Source organism: Limulus polyphemus, unplaced genomic scaffold (assembly GCF_000517525.1).
Source record: "Limulus polyphemus unplaced genomic scaffold, Limulus_polyphemus-2.1.2 Scaffold4871, whole genome shotgun sequence".
Lineage (NCBI taxonomy): Eukaryota > Metazoa > Arthropoda > Merostomata > Xiphosura > Limulidae > Limulus > Limulus polyphemus.
The window spans coordinates 1-20,656 of record NW_013670481.1 but is presented as its reverse complement, the minus strand read 5'-3'; the positions used below and the strand labels follow the sequence as shown (position 1 = coordinate 20,656).

Here is a 20,656-nt window from a genome sequence, read left to right as displayed (position 1 = left end):
TTAGGTACAAGGACTTGTGTCAGGATGTAAAAGAAATATTTTTAATCAAATACAAAAAATATATCAACGTATGATAACTTAAATGTAGAGGAAAATAAAATGATGATGTATTTGTTATTTTATGAATATTTGTTAAGGAACGGCAGTGTACATTTAAAGTGAGGATTATCTATGAATAAAAAATTAAAATTGTATTTACACTATAAATATTACAACTGACACAAGTCCTTGTATCTTACACTATGAATATTACAACTGACACAAGTCCTTGTATCTTACACTATGAATATTACAACTGACACAAGTCCTTGTACCTAACACTATGAATATTACAACTGACATAAGTCCTTGTACCTTACACTATGAATATTACAACTGACACAAGTCCTTGTACCTTACACTATAAATATTACAACTGACATAAGTCCTTGTACCTAACACTATAAATATTACAAGGAACCAAAAGAGAACTGTAAATCCTCCACTCACAAAATAAGTAAGCTTTCTTTGCTGTCTTCAAGAAACTAGCCACCTCATCTTTAGAGATCAACATCTACCTTGATAATTCTTGCATTCCTGAAGAAATCAACCCTCTAGATTATTGGAAAATCCATGAAAAAAAATTCCTATCCTATATCTACTAGCCAAACACTGAGTGTTCCAGCATCCTCTGCCCCCATTGAGTTTGTTTAGCATCAAAGGCAAAAACACTCAGACCTGATCACTATCTTCTCACTGATAAGACATATGAGAGACTGATGTTCATAAAGAACAATGGACAGGTATATCTATAAGTCTCCTTTAATAAAATTTTTTGTTTTGAAACTTGGTTATTGCATTTTGAACAATAAAAGTATTGAAATCTTATCATCTACTGTTTTATCATTATTGCATATTATCTGACAAAGTATTCATGAATATATTCCTATGTATTCGTATTCATAAAAAGTATGAAGTATCTCATTACTGATCTCTTAATAATCACCTCATCCCTGCTGTAAACACATTATCTTGTAGGTAAGTGCAGTTAAGACTTTTGTCCATACACAGACAATGTTGTCTGAAAAAAAAATATACACAAGTAAAAATCTGTTTTTAAAATGTTAAACAATTACTGTTATAATAAAAAGCAAAAAGATTTATTTTTATTGTTTCTGTAATAATAATGACCATAATATGTAGTTGGAAAAGTAGCCACCATTCTTTTATTAAACAAAGACGCGATGATCCAGCAAAAGCTTAATTTTTTATGACACTGCAGCTCAATATGATGAAATAATAAACATCAACAAGGTGTCATATGTGACATCTAATAATGCATCAAACATGATCCAAAGCTTTCTGGTTGCCTGGATTTGAAGCTGAAACACTACCTAGTGTGAGAGATGGTGATAGCTCATCTACAGATAGTGATCGTAATATGAACTTTTGAATGAATCTAAATAAGCAGACAATTTATTTGAATTTCTTCATGAACATGACCCCGGCTTTTCCCACACGCTACAGCTTGTGAATAGGTAACAATTTCACCCAGGGTCAAACATTGCTCCTCTAGTTATGTAGTGCCATGTGTTTATGGGTTGATGACAGATTCACAGCATGCAGTCCAGATATAATTTCAATCTTGTCTCTGCACTGACGAAATCTGTTCAGTATGAGCAACGAAGTGTCATCTGCTTGGCTGTGGCATTAGATCCCAGATTTGACTGGTGTTTCACTAGCTGTATTGTCTATGAATCCAATCAAATTCTTCTGCAGCAAGAAAGTTTCCTAGTAATGTATAATGCCCCTTGAAATGCTGATAACCCAGCATGACTGTTTGCATTTTCCAGTCAAGTATTAAATGACCAGTGACTCCAAGAAAGCTGCACATTTGTCTGTTACTTCAGATATCCACAGTGACATTGATGTTCAATACAAGTTACAGTAGAGAGATGACTTTTTGGTGAACTTCATTAAACCTGCTCTCGATCAACACTGTAGGCATATGCATGCAACTGGGAAGAATATACCAAGTATCCATGGCTGCCATTAGATCTTGAAAATTTTTTGACTCCACCACTGATAAGGGCTGCAGTGTACTGGCAATAAAATTGATGAGTTTGTTAGTGATGTGCTTCTGACAAGTGTGTAGACTTATATTTAATTGATTGTGTATAGTTTGCTGCTATTGTAGGCTGCAGAACCTGGGCAGAAGTACCAGAGCCAGATGTAGACTTCTGCAGCTCTGCCCCATGATTACCCTAAAAATACAAAAGCATATCTCAGTTATATAATACACAATATAGTTCATAATAAAAAACATATAATAAATGAAAATAATAATAAAGTTTAACATGCATGAGAAATTTATTTTACCTATACTGTATAATTTAGAATATAGTTCATAGTAACAAAAATTATAAAAAGGCTTACCTTCAGAAGTGTCAGCAGGTTAGAAGTGGCTTTTCCTGAAGTAGAAATAGTCTGCTGACCATATTTACACTTTGCCTTGATCTGACTAGATCTAGCAGTAGGAAGGATGAAGAGTTTATGTACTACTAAAGGCAGTTTAGTAGCCATCTCAAATTCTTTCAAGTGACTTGAATGGATTAATAACCATGTAATAAGGTAACTTTTAAGGTGGTTGGAGAGTACTGACCTCATGTTTTTAGTAAGTTACATTCAAAATTTCATTAAAATTCATTTTGTTCCTGTTATACTGATTATTATAGCATAAAACTGTAGCTAATAATCCATATTTTAATAGTATATAAGTTTTAAGTTCTTAATTTTATAAGGCAATATTTAAAAAAATCCTGAATTTCCCCTAGAGTAAGAAATGTGACATTTGCTCTCTAGGCATCCCTCTTCTCTAACTTATTTACCACCCCTCCAAAAAGTATGAAATCTAACCTAAATTAATTATTATATCATCATCATTAAGGCAAAGCATAATTTTCAGAGCCTTCAATTTTGTTTGGTTACATAGCCATCAAATATAAAATCAGTTCTCTCTTGCCACACCCACCTGTCACATGCTCTCTTTTAGAATTTATCAATAGTTCTCTCTGACGTTCAATTACATTATTCATAACCAATAGGAAGCATATGTTTTAATCCAGCAAATGACATATTATATTAATTTGTGTTCTGTACAGCAAAGTGTTAATTTCTTTTTCAGTACAATTTCGTTCCCAGAGGAAACTTTCCATTGGGAACAAAGCTTGTACTGAAAGAGAAATTAATGTGCTGCAGATGTAATAATGACAGTCTAGAAATTTTATGAGTACAAAAGTTGATATTTCCTCTTACAATAATAAGTATTCACTAAATCATTCAGCAAATATGAATACTATGCCATTGAATATGAATACAAATACCATGCCAAAGTCGTTTTTAATAGAAATCTCTAGTATTTTTGAGTGGGTCACTAACATGCTTTGAAGTTGAAATTTGGGCAGAATTCTGCAAGTGTAAGTCATACAATGTCAGTGTATCCTGTGACAAAAGTGGTGTTCCACAGGAGGCAATGTGTAACTGTGGGCTTGGATCACCACTGACAGCTGACTGTCAACCTCATTATGTGTACAATGTCAGTGTATCCAGTGAAAACAATGGTGTTCCACAGGAAGCAATGTGTAAGAGTGGGCTTGGAGCAACTCCAACAGCCTACTGTAAACATTTAATTGTGTGCACAATGTCAGTGTATCCTGTGACAACAATGGTGTTTCACAGAAGGCCATGTGTAACTGTGGACTTGGAGCAACTCCAACAGCCTACTGTAAACATTTAATTGTGTGCACAATGTCAGTGTATCCTGTGACAACAATGGTGTTTCACAGAAGGCCATGTGTAACTGTGGACTTGGAGCACCATCAACAGTCTACTGTAAACCAGACATGGGGTATTTGTATTCGAATACAGCTTTAGGAGTATTCATACTTATATCTGAATACTTTGGTATGGAAAATTGAAGTATTTGAATTCAGATCACACAGTTTCATTAAGTTAGATAACTTATAGAGAAAGTTTTGAAGAAATAGATATCTTTGAGTTATAACATCTTGATATCAGTCTTTTAAAAAATGCATTTTCATTCAGTTTTTCCTGCTAACATTTAAACCCAAAAAGAGTAATGTTAACACATTCCATAATGAAAATATATGAACAACTAAGCACTGTGTCAGTGTCAGCACAATTTAAATAAACACAGAAAAAGATTAATTCAAAATACAAACTAACCATTTCACAACCTTATTTGGTATAACTAGTAGTATGTAAATAATAAATTTTAAACAAAATTATTTTTTTAGAACAGAGCTATACAATGGGCTATTTGTATTCTATCAACAGTAGGGAATTGAACCTTGGATTTTTGCACTGCTGACTCACCTAAAAACAAGTAATGGATTTTAAAACAAAATTGTGGAATACTGCACACCCAAAATTCCATCCTCCACTATGTCAACAAATTTTACAATGTTAGGTGCATTGACAAAAAATTAATATTTCTCAAAAATCTCTTTTAATTAAACTTAATCTTTTGTATACACACTCTAAAGTTACATTATCTAACATGATTCAAGTTCAAAACAACGAGAAATATTTGTTTCATATAATTCTTTAAACTCCATTATAACTTGTAATGATAAATTTTAATAAAGGATATGAAACTTCTGAACAACAGTGAGTGACAGTTACAATGCTGCTGTTAATCTAAAACCTTTCTGTAGTTTATTAGAGTTCACACAGACTGTTAATGACACTTCAATTCCAATTGAAACCCCACAGCCGAAGTTCTTCATATATAAATTTAATGTTTGAAGTGTGATCAGTTTTCGCATTGTACAACATCCCCACGTAACACAATTTTGAAGGAATTAGTAACAACAGAAACATTATGTTTTGTTTTTAATTTGTAAATAAACTTGACTGATTCAAAATCAGTAGGAAAGTAAAAATTTTGCTCACACATGCTTGAGTGTATTAGGTATTCAAAGTGATCATAAAAGGTGTTGTAAGAACCACATGTTTGAGTGTATTAGGTATTCAAAGTGATCATAAAAAGGTGTTGTAAGGACCACATGTTTGAGTGTATTAGGTATTCAAACTGATCATAAAAGGTGTTGTAAGGACCACATGTTTGAGTGTATTAGGTATTCAAACTGATCATAAAAGGTGTTGTAAGGACCACATGTTTGAGTGTATTAGGTATTCAAAGTGATCATAAAAGGTGTTGTAAGAATGGTGATTTTAAATGTTTATTTAGTGTTGAAAAAGAAACACCCTTTAATAAGAACAAAGTTATTTTTATGAAACATTATTGCAGGAAAGTAAGATTATTAGTGTAACATACAGAATAAATTAGTGCTTGCATGTAAAATAAATATATATTCCTTGATTTAGAAAATGCTTTAATTCCACAGTTAACTCATCATGATACATTTTGAACACAATTATAAAAGTTAGTAAGAATGCTCACAAAATACATTAATGTGTATAGATTAATAAGCAAAATATTCACACATCTTGGTTAGCTGAGTAATATAATTTGAACTGTTCTTGTACTTAAACATGAAACATCTGGTTACTTACTACCCTGGTTGCTCATACTGGTCACCAGGGTTTATAACTGAAGAGACCATACAAAATAATAATACAAGGTATGCTAGGCTGGATGTAAAGCTAAAGCTCTTGCCATAAGACGATCCGTCATGGGTGAAGATTCTTTCAAAGATTTTCGTTCGTATAAAAGACTTCTGAAATGAGAATAAGTAGTTTATGGACCTAACATAACTAGTGTTTTCTACAAAAAGATGAATTTTGTTAGGAATACATCAATATCAGTGTATTACAGAGGATGTCATAATTATATTTTCAATAAGGTAACACTCAATTTACTTAAAAACTAGATTCAAAAGCAAGAATATTATAATCGTAAACTTAATATAGGATTCTCTACAACAGTGATTTTGTTTGCCATTCTTCATAATATAAAGGGTAATTCACAGTAGAAGCAGAAGTCTGTGGCTAATTTGAAATGTTTCACGTAAGAAAAATTCTCATTCTACGACGTGTAAAAAAAAATTAATATTTCTAAAAAAAACGAGCATTAAACACCAGTGAATCACTTACCGAGCTAGACGGTGATGGTTCCTGTCGGAGGATTTCAGAGCAGCATGAATGAGAAGTAGGTTGAAAAGGTCACGCTGCCAATATAAAAAAGTGATTACTTTAATGAGAACTAAACACTCAAACACCGAATTCTAAAGCAAATGGCAATATTTATTTTTGTTAAAACAAAGAAATAACAAATTTGGTTATCTTTACACTGGTTATAGAAGACAAATTCCACCTTGTTAAACAGGGATACAACAGTAAAACCGTTCCTGCCCAGTGAAATGAAACATGTACTGTTTTAATTTTTATAGAGAAACTGTTTAGTGCTTGGCAACCATACAGGTGTCATCACCAGAATAATGGTGAATGGAACCATGGAAGTGTTTTTAAAATCAGCTGAATTTTGAGAAAGTTACTCTTTGTCAGCCAACAGTTTTCACTTTTTATACAGCTCAGAAACTTTAAATGATGAGATCAAGTTCAGAACCAGTGAGACATTTCCACAGTACAAGGCTCTAGAATGTTGTACTAGTTCAAAGACACTAACACATAATTTCAATCCTTAGACACTACACATAATTTCTATCTATACGTGTTGTCTTTATTGCTGTTTCTAAGTGTTACCACTCACATGTTAGTTCGAAGACACTAGCACATAATTTCAATCCTTACATGTAGCCTTTATTGCTGTGGTAACACTTAGAAACAGCAATAAAGGCTACATGTAAGGATTGAAATTATGTGCTAGTGTCTTCAAACTAATACGTGAGTGGTAACACTTAGAAACAGCAATAAAGGCAACATGTAAGGATTGAAATTATGTGCTAGTGTTTTCAAACTAATACGTGAGTGGTAACACTTAGAAATATGTGCTAGTGTCTTCAAACTAATACGTGAAATTTCAATCCTTACATGTAGCCTTTATTGCTGTTTCTAAGTGTTACCACTCACGTATTAGTTGGAAGACACTAGCACATAATTTCAATCCTTACATGTTGCCTTTATTGTTGTTTCTAACCATTAACACTAAAATATAAAATATCATCTACCATTATAAACTATAGATAGACCACCCTAATAACTTTGGTCAAGTACCTACCTGTGCATTACTTCCACCAATCTGAGCTATCTTGTAACGTACAGGGTAGAGCAGAGAAACTACTCTGTCATAACTTCCCTCATGATAAGCTCGAAGAGCTTCGATAATCTTAATTCCAACATCAGCAGAAATATTACAGTATGTTCCTTTATTTTCTCTGTAAGGAAAATAAGGTAATTAGAGAAACTTCTGTCTTCATACAATAAGTAAATAAAGACAATCAATTTATTGAAGTAAACATTTTACAGAGATTAGGAAAGAACATATAATAAAAACTTATCAGTGAATGCAGAATTGAGGAAGGATACAAGTATCTCGTTTGCCAAGATCCAAGCACCTAAAGTCATTGGTATCCAAACTAACACAAAGAAGAAGAAAAATGTGTGAAGTTTTGATATAAAATATATGTCTTTACTGATACAATTTATATTTTTAAGACATGTTTAACCATAGTATAGAGTTTTATTGTTGTTTGGCTTCACTTTCCTTAAGGATCAAGAGTAAATACTTAATTATTAGTTTAGTGACTTTCTACCCAGGTGGTTTAGGCCAGTTTTAATTTGGGTAATGGCAGCTTTTTTTTAGAAACCTTTCATAAAAAGTACAAACTGGTCAAGAAGAGTTAACATAGCAAATCTCACCTATTTTCTTCTGGTTATTATTATAATAACAATATTTACATGGACCTAAACACGTGAATGTAATATATAATATTTGGTGTTAAAAGTTCCAAAATGTAAAAACATGTAATCACAGTCCTATTGAAAAGTAAACGTTCTTTCTTCGGGACTACAGTGGGAAATGTTCTCAAATAATGATAAACTTGGAGTCCACTCCTCTAGCTCTTGGCATCACAAATATCTTTATAAGTAATATTGAAATACTTACTATATATCTTAACTTTGTATGTATATGATACATATGCAAGATTAATATTTAGCCATATCTTACAGCAACTACACTGACCTAATAAACTCATCAAGGGAATTCATCATCAAATTTGTTGCATCATCATCATTGGCCCCAAGACATGACATAAAAACATGTACATCGTAAAAAGCTACAGTACGGTCCTCAATGTGAGAGCGATTCACTTCTAAAACTTCCCGCCATCTGTCCTTTACTTTGGCTCCTAAATCAAAAGGAAAAAATCTTTCTTTATTCCAAGATGCAAGTTTTCAACCTGGATTCTTTGAAGAAGAATTATACAGTTGCTTTGATTAGGGATAAGTTGTCTTGCAAGTTGGTGTTACAAGAAAAAACATGCACTACCATTTCCCCTTCATCTGAAAAACAATATCATTATCCACTTTTCTGAAAATAATATATTTCAGTTTTTGCATAACACCCTCTGAATTTCAAAGTTACATTTTAAAAATGTTAGTAGAGTCTTATTTTAAGAATATATTATCAGGATTATAATCTGATCTTTATACCTTCAAGCTCCAAACGGTATAACAGAGAAGTACAATCAACAATTTCCAAGAACCCTCCAGAATGTAATCTTCTTCCAATCTGTGTGTCAAAAATATCTACTGCTGCTTCTACCTCCCCCTGATGGAGAAAAGCATAAATAATGGTTAAAGTTAAGAAAGTTCCCATTGTTTTCACACAATTCCTTGACTTGTATAATTTTTGGAAAGATCTGATATAATTTTTAAAAAAAAGGAGTAAACTTAGTAAAATATCTCCCTCAACATGGGTTAATACCTAAAACTTGTCTCATTAAAGTTGGTTTAATACCTACAGCTTGTCGTCACTCAACTCGTGTTACACCTACAGCTTGTCGTCACTCAACTCGTGTCACACCTACAGCTTGTCGTCACTCAACTAGTGTCACACCTACAGCTTGTCGTCACTCAACTAGTGTCACACCTACAGCTTGTCGTCACTCAACTAGTGTCACACCTACAGCTTGTCGTCACTCAACTCGTGTCACACCTACAGCTTGTCATCACTCAACTCGTGTTATACCTACAGCTTGTTGTCACTCAACTCGTGTTACACCTACAGATTGTCATCACTCAACTCGTGCTATACCTACAGCTTGTTGTCACTCAACTAGTGTTACACCTACAGCTTGTCATCACTCAACTCGTGCTATACCTACAGCTTGTCATCACTCAACTCGTGCTACACCTACAGCTTGTCGTCACTCATCTCGTGTTATACCTACAGCTTGTCATCACTCAACTAGTGTTACACCTACAGCTTGTTGTCACTCAACTAGTGTTACACCTACAGCTTGTTGTCACTCAACTCGTGTTACACCTACAGCTTGTCATCACTCAACTCGTGTTACACCTACAGCTTGTCATCACTCAACTCGTGCTACACCTACAGCTTGTCATCACTCAACTCGTTTTATACCTACAGCTTGTCATCACTCAACTCGTGTTACACCTACAGCTTGTCGTCACTCAACTAGTGTTACACCTACAGCTTGTCGTCACTCAACTCGTGCTATACCTACAGCTTGTCGTCACTCAACTCGTGCTATACCTACAGCTTGTCGTCACTCAACTCGTGCTATACCTACAGCTTGTCGTCACTCAACTCGGGTTATCTCTAAAGCTTGTCTCATTCTAGTTGGATCATATCTAAAATTTCTCAGTTATTTTGAATTAATACCTAATGCTTGCCTCTATCATTTTGGGTTATACCCATCTCATGGTAAATTTGTACTTTTCCATTACTTAATTTAGTACTTATTCAGCCACTGACCTGTTCTATGTGATAGAGTGCCCAGTGCCAAAAATTGTGAGAGGCCAAAAGGTTACTCAGCTAAAACACAAAAACAATCACCATAAACAAACATTGTTTTATATTTTAAATACAAAACAATTTCGTTATTAACTTAATAGTTTAACAAGTGATTACATTTTATTTTTTAAGTAAGCAAGTGAGAAAATTGACAAAAAACAGAATTATAAATATTGGAGGATTTTTGTATTGTTCTTGTATACAGTAAAATTAATATAAAATCTTGTCTTTTAGTGTCATTAGTAATAACTTCAGCTAGATATTGTGACAAGAAATTCAACACAGGTATAAAATGTAACTCTGTAATGATGTCATTATATTAAAGGAATAATTTGTATAGATTGTACAGAAAGAATACAGGGTGATAAAAAGTTGTTCCCGATGGTGTGCAAGCCAAAAGCACAAATTTCAAAATAAAGAATTTTTAAGAAATACCATTAATACAAATATTACTATTATTAAGTAATGTACTAACAACAATTAATAAGGGAATGTGACATGTACAGCAGTGGTTCCCAAACTACTCTGAGGCTCCCTTGATGTGATTAAAAAAAAGTTTGAAGCCCCCTCAACCTATAAGTTTAGCAAGGGGATTGAAAAACTGTGCCATTGTAAAAACAATAACATCTCCTTTCGACATACTGTAGCATTTAATTAATTCAACATAATTTTTATTGACTTATTATTTATTTAGAATTAAAATTAAATCAACATCACTGTTTTCAGCCCATTTTTTGGCAGCTCCCACTTTGGGATACTGATGTACAATATGGGCAACGTTTAGGAGGTGGGGTACTATAAAAAACTTTGTGCACCACTGGTGTACACAGCTGGATCTCTTCCACACATTTCAGACATTAAAGAAGAACAAACATATTGTATGACTTTTGTATCACCATGTGTAATGTGATGTTATTCACATGAAAACCTTAGATTAATATACAGAACCAAATATTTAAGAGAAAACATTATTTTTACATAGCATAGTAGCACCCCTAACATCCTCCTCTTAACTGATGCATTATCACTGAAATATCTATATTGAAAACTTAAATTAACAGACCTCCCAGTTCTTGACAGTAGAACTAAGAAAATCAATTCCTTCAGTGGTTCGACCCTGCATTTCAAACACATGGGCAAGAGTGTGGGTGGCCCAACCATCTTTACAGTTCAGTTCCAGACCCTGAAAAATTCACCAACATTTCTAAACTTTAAACTCTTGACAGTGGTTTAAACAAATTGCTTCTGGAAACCAACCAGCACAAAGTTAAATCTTTTCAACATTATATACAAATGAAGCAACAATCAAGACCTGAAAAAAATTAATAAATTCAAGAAAGTACAACCAAAACAATGAAATTATTATTTCAAAACACTAGTACTATGGCTTAAAGTCATTTACATATTAGATTTTTTAGGAAAAGAATTAATAACACATCATTACTTATTTTTTATTTTAACACCAAATATTAAGTTAGATTATATACAGGATAATAAAAACAGTAGATATAACACAATTCAAGGAGTCAAATAATTCTTATAGCTCAATTCAAACTTTTAATTTGTGAAATTATTTAACTTGTAATTTAAGAATCCTTATAACCTTTACTTCTTATGTAGTTGATATCTGAAATCGTTGGTACTTGGTGAAACTCCATAATTACAGAATCGAGAAAAAAAAAAGCAAAGACAGTTGTACGTTTCACAAATACTTCATGTATTAATGACCATGGTTTTGGCAGTAAAGGCAACAATCCTATAGTTATATAGTCATTTACATTCTCAAGAGCCTCAATACTGAAAGTCACAATTGGTAAAGTGGGTTTTTAAAGCTTCTTTTTCATATCATAAAAAACATTTTCATGAAGGGATTTACGCAGACAAAGGAGACTGTCTAACCTTCCGACAAAAATCCTCTGCTTCTGAGTAGAAGTTAGTCTCTTCCAATCCATATGCATACATGCCAAACAAGTAGCTACAATTAAAACATAAAAAAAAAGTTGAGAAACCCTCACAAAAACCAAAGTTTTAAATAGCTTGTAATTACTTTAAATCAAACACTAGTTTGAAAGTTATAATTTTCCTACATTGAAAATGTATTTCTGATAGGAACTTGCCTTTTGTAACATAAATAGCTGTTCTTGTTCAGTGTTTCCCTCTATATACAATTTTTTTTTTGTATGCCACAAGCCTTGAGCTCCCACGTAACCTATGTTGAACATGGTACAACTGCAACTTGCATGTAAATCATCATGCGACAATCCTCTACCAATAGGAGTGCAACACACCCTCTTAATGCTTGTAACTCAGTTCTACTGAACTATCACTTTCAGTTTTAGAAGAAAATGGAAGCACTAGTTTTCAGTGGGGAGGAAAGATGGGAAGTGTGAATGGAGGTAAGTACCAATCAGAAATACATTTTCAGTATAGGAAAATTATAACTTCCAATACGGTATATTACCTCCACTCACATAAATAGCTACTAGAATCCCATATTGAATAGGTGGAGGAACCAGTGCAAGAGAAAGAAAGAAGCATTCAAAAAACACCCTAAAAGAGGAGATCCTTGCATTAGAGGGTTGTATGTGGGAGGCTGCACCACTTCTGTACCAGGTATACACCTTCACCCAGTGTGGAAAGAGGTGACACAGACACGGGTGGAAAATTGGAGGAGCACATCCAAAGGGGAGAGAACAAAGGTTGTATAGGGATCCAAACCACACAATAATTGAATCTCAATCCCATACATTACATGAAGGTGGGTGAGAGTAAAACGAATATGCCCCTAGGTGTAGATATGATCGAGTGGCTAGGATGCAATGGACCATACACGGCAAGTCAACTGCATCCTAAACACAGGGGGTATGCAAGAGGATCGTGCTGTCTTCACCTCATGTTCAGCAAACCAGAGGGAAATCTCGTACCCATCAAACTGTGAACAGAACACATGAAAGCAATATGATAAATTGTTTAATCAATCCGGGAACTGACATTTGGCCTAAGAAAGATGTCTCTAAAAAGTAAACACTCCCACTCAAAACCAATCTGACAGTATATATCTTAGTAAATGAAAATCATCAAGGGATAGCATAAGAAGCAGAACCATATTAATCTCAAAGTACCATCACTATGACCCACACCAAGGATGGAGTGAAGAAGAGTATAATTGAATGAAGGAACAGGTACACCTGTAATACATGTGTGAGGACTTATGTTGGTTGGTTTAGCTCTGAATCCAAAACCCAGCCACTGGGAATAGACATCCATATGAGGGTAGGATGAGGGATCCCAATCAAAAGGTTGGACTGCAGTTTTGATGTCCCACTCCAAAGCTACAACATCCCCTCAGATAAACCTATATAGAGATTGATCATGCTGGAGGACATCTCGTTGTAACACACCAGCAAAACACCACTACCCTACTCTCCACTAAATGGTTCCATCCTTGTTTGTAACATATGTCACTATAACATTCAGGAGAATACCTACATAGTCCACCACCCCAGTGGTTTGGAACTGTAACATGGTAAGAACTCCTATATTGCACTAGAGGAAAAGAGGGGGGAAATGCAATGGATAGTCTGGAGGAACATCAACACTAGAGACATTGCAATAGGTGACAATGAAAATCCTAGTTTGAAAAGCAGACTATACCTGATTTATTCAATGATCCAGTATTGGCATATTAATAAAGCAAGTCAATATTGCAAGGAAAACCTACAAGCAATCTTGTGGAATACCTTCATCTCAGCAGTAAGCATTAAATAGCCATGGAAATCATAAAATATAAACATCGCCTGACAGTGTGGATTTCACTATTTGAAGTATACTCTGGCCAGGAACCACTTGCCACCAAGTGGGATCCATACAGGAAAAAAAAGGGAAATGCCCATGAAAAAAAAGAGGTATACAAAAGATAACTTACCTAGTCACAGTCTCACCAAAGCCTGAATAATGGCCACAGGAGGAAGACAATAACCCAACAATGAAGAAACAGCAATCTAATGTAAATAGTGATAGATGAACGTGTGGTGTGGTCCACATGCCTGATTGAAGAACTTGCCCCAAGAGACGACAGAGATTAGATGCCAGGGAAAAGGTAAGGTGCCAAACCTTATGAGAAGACACCTGGAAAAAATTATGGAAAGAAGAAGACAAGGAAGTATAAGCCAATCGTATTAAAAGCTGAACCCAATTGGTAAGGGTGGAAGGAGAAAGGTTATGGAGGAAATTGCCACAGAATGAAGAGACAGTAATGGGAATTATGGAAGGAAGCCATGCAGGCAATATAATAACATAGAGCATGTATGTTATATAGTAGTCTATCCAGATTAGACCGAGGATACGGGTGGGAAATGGTGGGCAGGGAAATCAGTGAGGAGGAGGAGGAGTTACCCTCACTACCCAATGAAGTTTTGGGAAGGAAAGAGCAAATTAGATAGAGGAGAACATATATGGTATGATAATGTATACTTTAAACGTTGATGGCAAATAAATTTGACCTATGACATCCATAGGCCAAAAGGAAAAAATACAAGTCTTAAGGGATAAGCAAAAAATCGAACAGAGGCAAAGTAAGGCAGTGAAAAACCACAATGAAATCCCAATCCAGAAAGACAGCATGCAAAGGAGTATGACAAATCCAGAAGGAATGCAACAAAATGGAAAGGCAAAAACTTTATGGTACCAAGAAAAATGAAAAGTGTGGGATAAGGCAGCCTAATAACCTGCAGTTGAAAAGACTGTAAGCCCCTGATTAAACAGCCAAGTGAGGAAATCTGCAAGAAGAGGAACATTGGGTCAAGCAGGTGAAACACCCAACCCAAAGACCAACGGCAGAAAACATTCTACTTACATTGATAGACATCCATAGAGGAAGAGTGAATGGAACGAGCTAAAAATGAACCAACTCACCGAAACAATCGGATCTCCTTGCCAAGAACCAGATAAAAACCAAGCATAAAAATGGAGGATATGAAGGGCTGGATGAAATGCTAGTGACCAAGGCTGATGTACAAGAGATAGAGCAAGAGGAAGAGGTAATGGTGGGGCAAACTGGACCTGAAGCAGCCACGGAAACCATGGTTGTGCCGGGCCAGTAAGGAGCAATCGGAATGACCTGACATGGGAAAAAGAAGCATGGGAGGCTACACATAAAGGTATTTGTTGGTCCAATCCTGATTGAATGTATCGACAGCCAGTGCAAGTGGATGACAAACCAGAGGTAATTTGGTATTGAGAGGTGTGGCAAATGCATCCAGGAGAGGATTACCCCCACTGAAGGCATAGTCACTGTAAAACAAAAGGGTAGAGAGACCACTCCATCGGATAAACTTTGTCAGTAGAGGAAAGATAATCTGCAACAAGATTGAATGCACCCAGAACATGGCACACAAGGAGACAAATACAGAGCATGTGAGTCAAGAAAAGGAAATCCAAGATTCATCCACAAAGAGAACAAGAATGGGTGTCGTCTTGGTGTGTGATATAAGCCACCACTGCAGAATTGTGGGAATGGATCATAACCAGATAAAGAAAATGATCCAAAGGATGATGTACGGCCAGAAACTCCAGGATGTTGATATAGTAAGATTTCTCGACTGGAGACCACAGACCTGAATGGAAGCATCCATGAAGATATGCAAATTCAGATGCAGGGGAGGTAGTGGAACACCCACACATGTGTGAGCCCTATCTAACCACCAATATCGACAAGGAAAGAAGGAAGGGAAATATGAGTTTCTAATGGATATTGCACATGTTTCCACTGGTTGTGCAGGGCCCAATGAAGAGACCTCATATGCACTCAACCCAAGGGGATAAGGGCTTCCATAGAAGGTCACATCTCCAAAGCAATAGAACCTTGTGAGCAGTAATAGAGGGAATAGTAAGAGCATGGAGAACAGAAAGCTCCATCGAATGTAGCCAGATAGAAGAAGGTTGGGCCTGATTGAGATGAGTGTTAAAAAAATCTAAGTAAACAAGATATTGTGTAGTGATAAGGAATGACTTCTCCAGCTTGATTAACCAACCCAAATGAGCTGCCTCCAGGAGCAGCAGTTGAGTGTGATGGGCAGACTCCTGGTTGAAACAAGCTAACCTCTGAAAAAAGGTGAATAGCAAACAGGTACCACAGGAGAGTTCATAAGGTAAGACGAAAGAGGGAAAACTGGGCATGGGATAAACAAACAGGATGATCAGGGTCCACCCCCAAAATGGGCAAAAGCGATCCTAACTTTTGAGAATCAAGAAATGGAAATTCAGCCCAATGGTATGCTAAACCAAACCGATCTGAAGCCCATGGAGAGTGTGGCATACTAGCACCCTCAACTGAGAGACAAAAAAAGCTCTACATGAACCATAATACCCAGGGAAGGGGTGGAATACATTTCTGAGTGAAGAGGGTATTATGTAAGAAAGAAGGAAGGGGATTATAAAGAATTGGGGAAATGGATAATATAAAACACATTGTCCAAAAAAGCCATATTAGGTTTAGCTGATTCTACAGTAGGGGGGTGTAGGAAGACACGACAAAATCAGGAAGAGGAAAGATATTGTCAAATTCCGAAGTGGTAACTTGGACTTTGGAATTCATTGTAAACAATGAATGATCAAAGACAACAATGTTAGAATAATGAAATGAAATTGGGAAAAATAAGTTATCTTCAGGTTCGCGAACTGTTTTAAAATTGAACAGAACACTTTGGAATGAATGGGAGAAAAATGCACTAAGTATAAAGAAAAATAAACGATTGAAAAACACAATAAAGAACGTACTGACACAAGCACTGCCAAATGAGAAGTGATAGTTTGGTATAATCTAATAGAGGGAGTCACATACGTCAGGAGGGTGTGTTGCACTCCTATGTTGTTAGCAGCTTAAGTGTTGAGTAGCTTTTAATAACTTCTAATCAAACACTAAGTTGTAAAGCCCTCCTACCAGCTTAAGTTTTGAATAGTTTGTAATTACTTCAAATCAAACACTAAGTTGTAAAGCCCCAGGAGGAACTTAAGTTTTGATTAGCTTGTGATTCCTTCTAGTCAAACACTAAATTGGAGAGTGCTCCTAAGAGCTTAAATTTTGAATAGCTTGTAACTACTTCAAAATTTGTAGTGCATAATGGAGAGATTTACACATTTTGATGAAAGTTTAGAACAAATGACCTTTATACTCCAGATATATATATAAAATGATTTTTTTGCTTTAACCAACGTTTTGCCTTTGTGGCTTCATCACGATTATATACACAATTGTTTGATATTAGAATATTTTTGAATTATAAAACTGCTAGTAATGTTCTATTTCTTGAGTCTATTTTGAATAGTTTGTCATTTTCTTCTAATCAAACACTATGTTGTAATTACTTCAAATCAAACATTCAGTTAGAAAGTCCTTCTAGGAACTTAAGTTTGGAATAATTTGGTACTTCTAATCAGGGCTGATTTATACAATGGGCAAAGGGGACAGTTGCCCAGGTTACACAGCATGTTGCGAGTATAATAATAGATAATATAATATGAAGTGTATAATATAATAATAATGATAATAAACCAATTTTTTTTTTAAATATATACATTTTCGTTTTTTATTCCCTGAATGTTTTTATCACTAATAAATTCAATTTATCAAATTGTATGGTATTTTCTTAAAAGCAAGGTTAAGCAAAGGGGCCACACTTGTTTATACTTCATCCAGGGCCCACTAGTGCTTTAATGCATTAGTGCTTCTAATGAAACACTAAGTTATAAAGCCCTCCTAGCAGCTTGAGCTTTGAACAACCTATAATAAGTTCAAATCAAATACTAAATGTAGTGAAACAACACATGAAATTCTACAAGTTATATTTAGCATTATCCATATTATAGGCACGAAATTAAAGAACTCACTTATAAAGAGGAGTAGTTGGTTTCCATTGCGGAAGAACTCGACCAATAGTGTCTCGCATATGTTGTAGGTGACCTTGAAAAAAGTGGACATTGTGGGCCATCTTTATAGCAAGCATGTCTGTTGGGTATTCCACAAGGATATCGTCTAACACTCTTGTGGTTCCTTCCCAATTCCTGCAAGTATCAGATCATATGGTGGTTATAGTTTAACTTTACAGCATCATTTTTACTCATCAGCAGATGATGTTGTTTAAAAATTGAAAAATTGGTTTCAGCATGGAAGACACTGTTTATTACCATAAATGTTTTTTTTTCACACATGTCCTCTTAAAATATTTGGTTCTTTATTAGTGTTATTCTCACCCATCTGCAAACAGGCGAATAGCTTCAACATGGCTTTTTTCTCTCCAAGTTAAAACTTCTTCTTGTTTACTAGCTAGAATTTCTACATTTTCTAAATCCAGTTTCAACTTGCTATCTAGACGTGGTGAGCTTCCATTAACCCACAGATTCAGTCCAATACACATCACGTGACCCATTACTAGAAAAAAATATACTGAAATTAGACTTATGATGGAACAAACATCTCAAACATTCCTCAGTTTTAAATGTTAATTTTTTTATATATGAATCTCCATTCTAGAATTTTAGTACTTGAGTTAAAAGGTTCATTAAATTTCATTACAAATATTATTGGAATTATTAAAAACACCATAATAAATGACCTTATGATAATAACATGTAAATGTTTTGGAAGTCTGTCAATGCGTTGTCAACTACAATCAACTGTTATTAAACATCTTACAAATGTGTGGATCTGCAGTGTTGTCAAATATAATACATTGTTACTAAACATCTTACCAAAGTGTGGATCTGCAGTGTAGTCAACTATAATCAATTGTTATTAAACATCTTACCAAACTGTGGATCTGCAGTGTAGTCAACTATAATCAATTGTTACTAAACATCTTACCAAACTGTGCATCTACAGTGTAGTCTAATATAATACATTGTTATTAAACATCTTACCAAATGTGGATCTGCAGTGTAGTCAACTATAATCAATTGTTATTATACATGTTACCAAAGTGTGGATCTAGAGTGTAGTCAACTATAATCAACCTGTTATTAAACATCTTACCAAAGTGTGGATCTTCTTTGTTTGTCAACTAGAATCAACTGTTACTAAACATCTTACCAAAGTGTGGATCTACAGTGTAGTCAATTACAATCAACTATTATTAAACATTTACCAAAGTGTGGATTTACAGTGTTGTCAACTACAATCAACCGTTATTAAACATCTTACCAATGTGTGTATCTGCTGAGTTGTCAAATACAATCACCTGTTATTAATCACCTCACCAAACTGTGGATATGCTAAACTGTCAAATACAATAACCTGTTTTTAAACATCTTACCATAGTGTGGATCTACTGTGTTGTCAACTACAATCAACTATTATTAAACATCTTACCACAGTGTGTATCTGCTTTGTTATCAACTACAATCAACTATTATTAAACATCTCAAAATTGTGTGGATCTACAGTGTAGTCAATTACAATCAACTGTTATTAAACATCTTACCAAAGTGTGGATCTAATGTGTAGTCAATGACAATTAATTGCTATTAAACATCTTACCAAAGTGTGCATCTTTTGTGTTTGTCGACTATAATCAACCATTACTAAACATCTTACAAAAGTGTGGATCTTTTATGCTTGTCAACGACAATCAACTGTTATTAAACATCTTACCAAACTATGGATCTGCAATGTAATCAAATATAATACATTGTTATTAAACATCTTACCACAGTGTGGATCGACTGTGTTTGTCAGCTACAATCAACTATTATTAATCATTTTAACATAAAGTGGATCTTTCGTGTTTGTCAACTAGAATCAACTGTTATCAAACATCTTACCAAACTGTGGATCTGCAGTGTAATCAGATATAATACATTGTTATTAAACATCTTACCAAAGTGTGGATCAACAGTGTAGTCAACTATAATCAACCTGTTATTATACATGTTACCAAAGTTTCAATATTTTGTGCTAGTCAACTACAATCAACTGTTATTAAACATCTTACCAAACAGTGGATCTACAGTGTAGTCAATTACAATCAACTGTTATTGAACATCTTACCAAAGTGTGGATCTCTTGTGTTTGTCAACTAGAATCAACCATTATTAAACATCTTACCAAACTGTGGATCTACAGTGTAGTCAATTACAATCAACCTGTTATTAAACAACTTACCAAAGTGTGGATCTAATGTGTAGTAAACTACATTCAACTGCTATTAAACATCTTACCAAAGTGTGGATCTCTTGTGTTTGTCACCTAGAATTAACCGTTATTAAACATCTTATCAAAATGTGGATCTAATGTGTAGTCAACTACAATCAACTGCTATTAAGCATCTTACCAAACTCTGGATCTACAGTGTAGTCAATTACAATCAACTGTTATTAAACATCTTACCAAAATGTGGATCTTTTGTGTTTCCAAATACAATCAACTGTTATTAAACATCTTACCAAGGTGTGGATCTAATGTGTAGTCAACTACATTCAACTGCTATTAAACATCTTACCAAAGTGTGGATCTCTTGTGTTTGTCAACTAGAATTAACCGTTACTAAACATCTTACCAAACTGTGGATCTACAGTGTAGTCAATTACAATCAACTGTTATTAAACATCTTACCAAAGTGTGGATCTTTTGTGTTTGCCAAATACAATTAACCGTTACTAAACATCTTACCAAACTGTGGATCTACAGTGTAGTCAATT

The 20,656-nt window shown here is 34.6% G+C and overlaps 1 protein-coding gene across 1 annotated transcript; it reads right to left on the bottom strand.

Annotated features, from left to right (window-relative positions):
* Positions 1-5,385: 5,385 nt before the first annotated feature.
* LOC106471800 (tetratricopeptide repeat protein 38-like) lies at positions 5,386-20,576 on the bottom strand. The gene is made up of 11 exons (XM_013932424.2): positions 20,571-20,576; positions 18,215-18,392; positions 17,852-18,025; positions 11,864-11,939; positions 11,028-11,147; positions 9,926-9,985; positions 8,638-8,755; positions 8,168-8,333; positions 7,202-7,358; positions 6,118-6,191; positions 5,386-5,741 (listed from the first exon to the last, which is right to left on the bottom strand). Exons 2-11 carry the CDS (start codon positions 18,388-18,390, stop codon positions 5,651-5,653), a joined length of 1,212 nt encoding a protein of 403 aa, XP_013787878.1. The 5' UTR covers positions 18,391-18,392; positions 20,571-20,576; the 3' UTR covers positions 5,386-5,650.
* Positions 20,577-20,656: the final 80 nt, after the last annotated feature.

What these genes read in the sequence shown, in the direction of transcription:
- LOC106471800 (XM_013932424.2), bottom strand. Translation starts at nt 18,390, where the DNA reads ATGGGTCACGTGATGTGTATTGGACTGAATCTGTGGGTTAATGGAAGC. An exon ending in CAGAGGATTTTTGTCGGAAG is followed by an intron (nt 11,148 to 11,863) that starts GTTAGACAGTCT and finishes TGAATTTTTCAG; the next exon opens with GGTCTGGAACTGAACTGTAA. An exon ending in TTGGTGGAAGTAATGCACAG is followed by an intron (nt 6,192 to 7,201) that starts GTAGGTACTTGA and finishes TTATATTGGCAG; the next exon opens with CGTGACCTTTTCAACCTACT.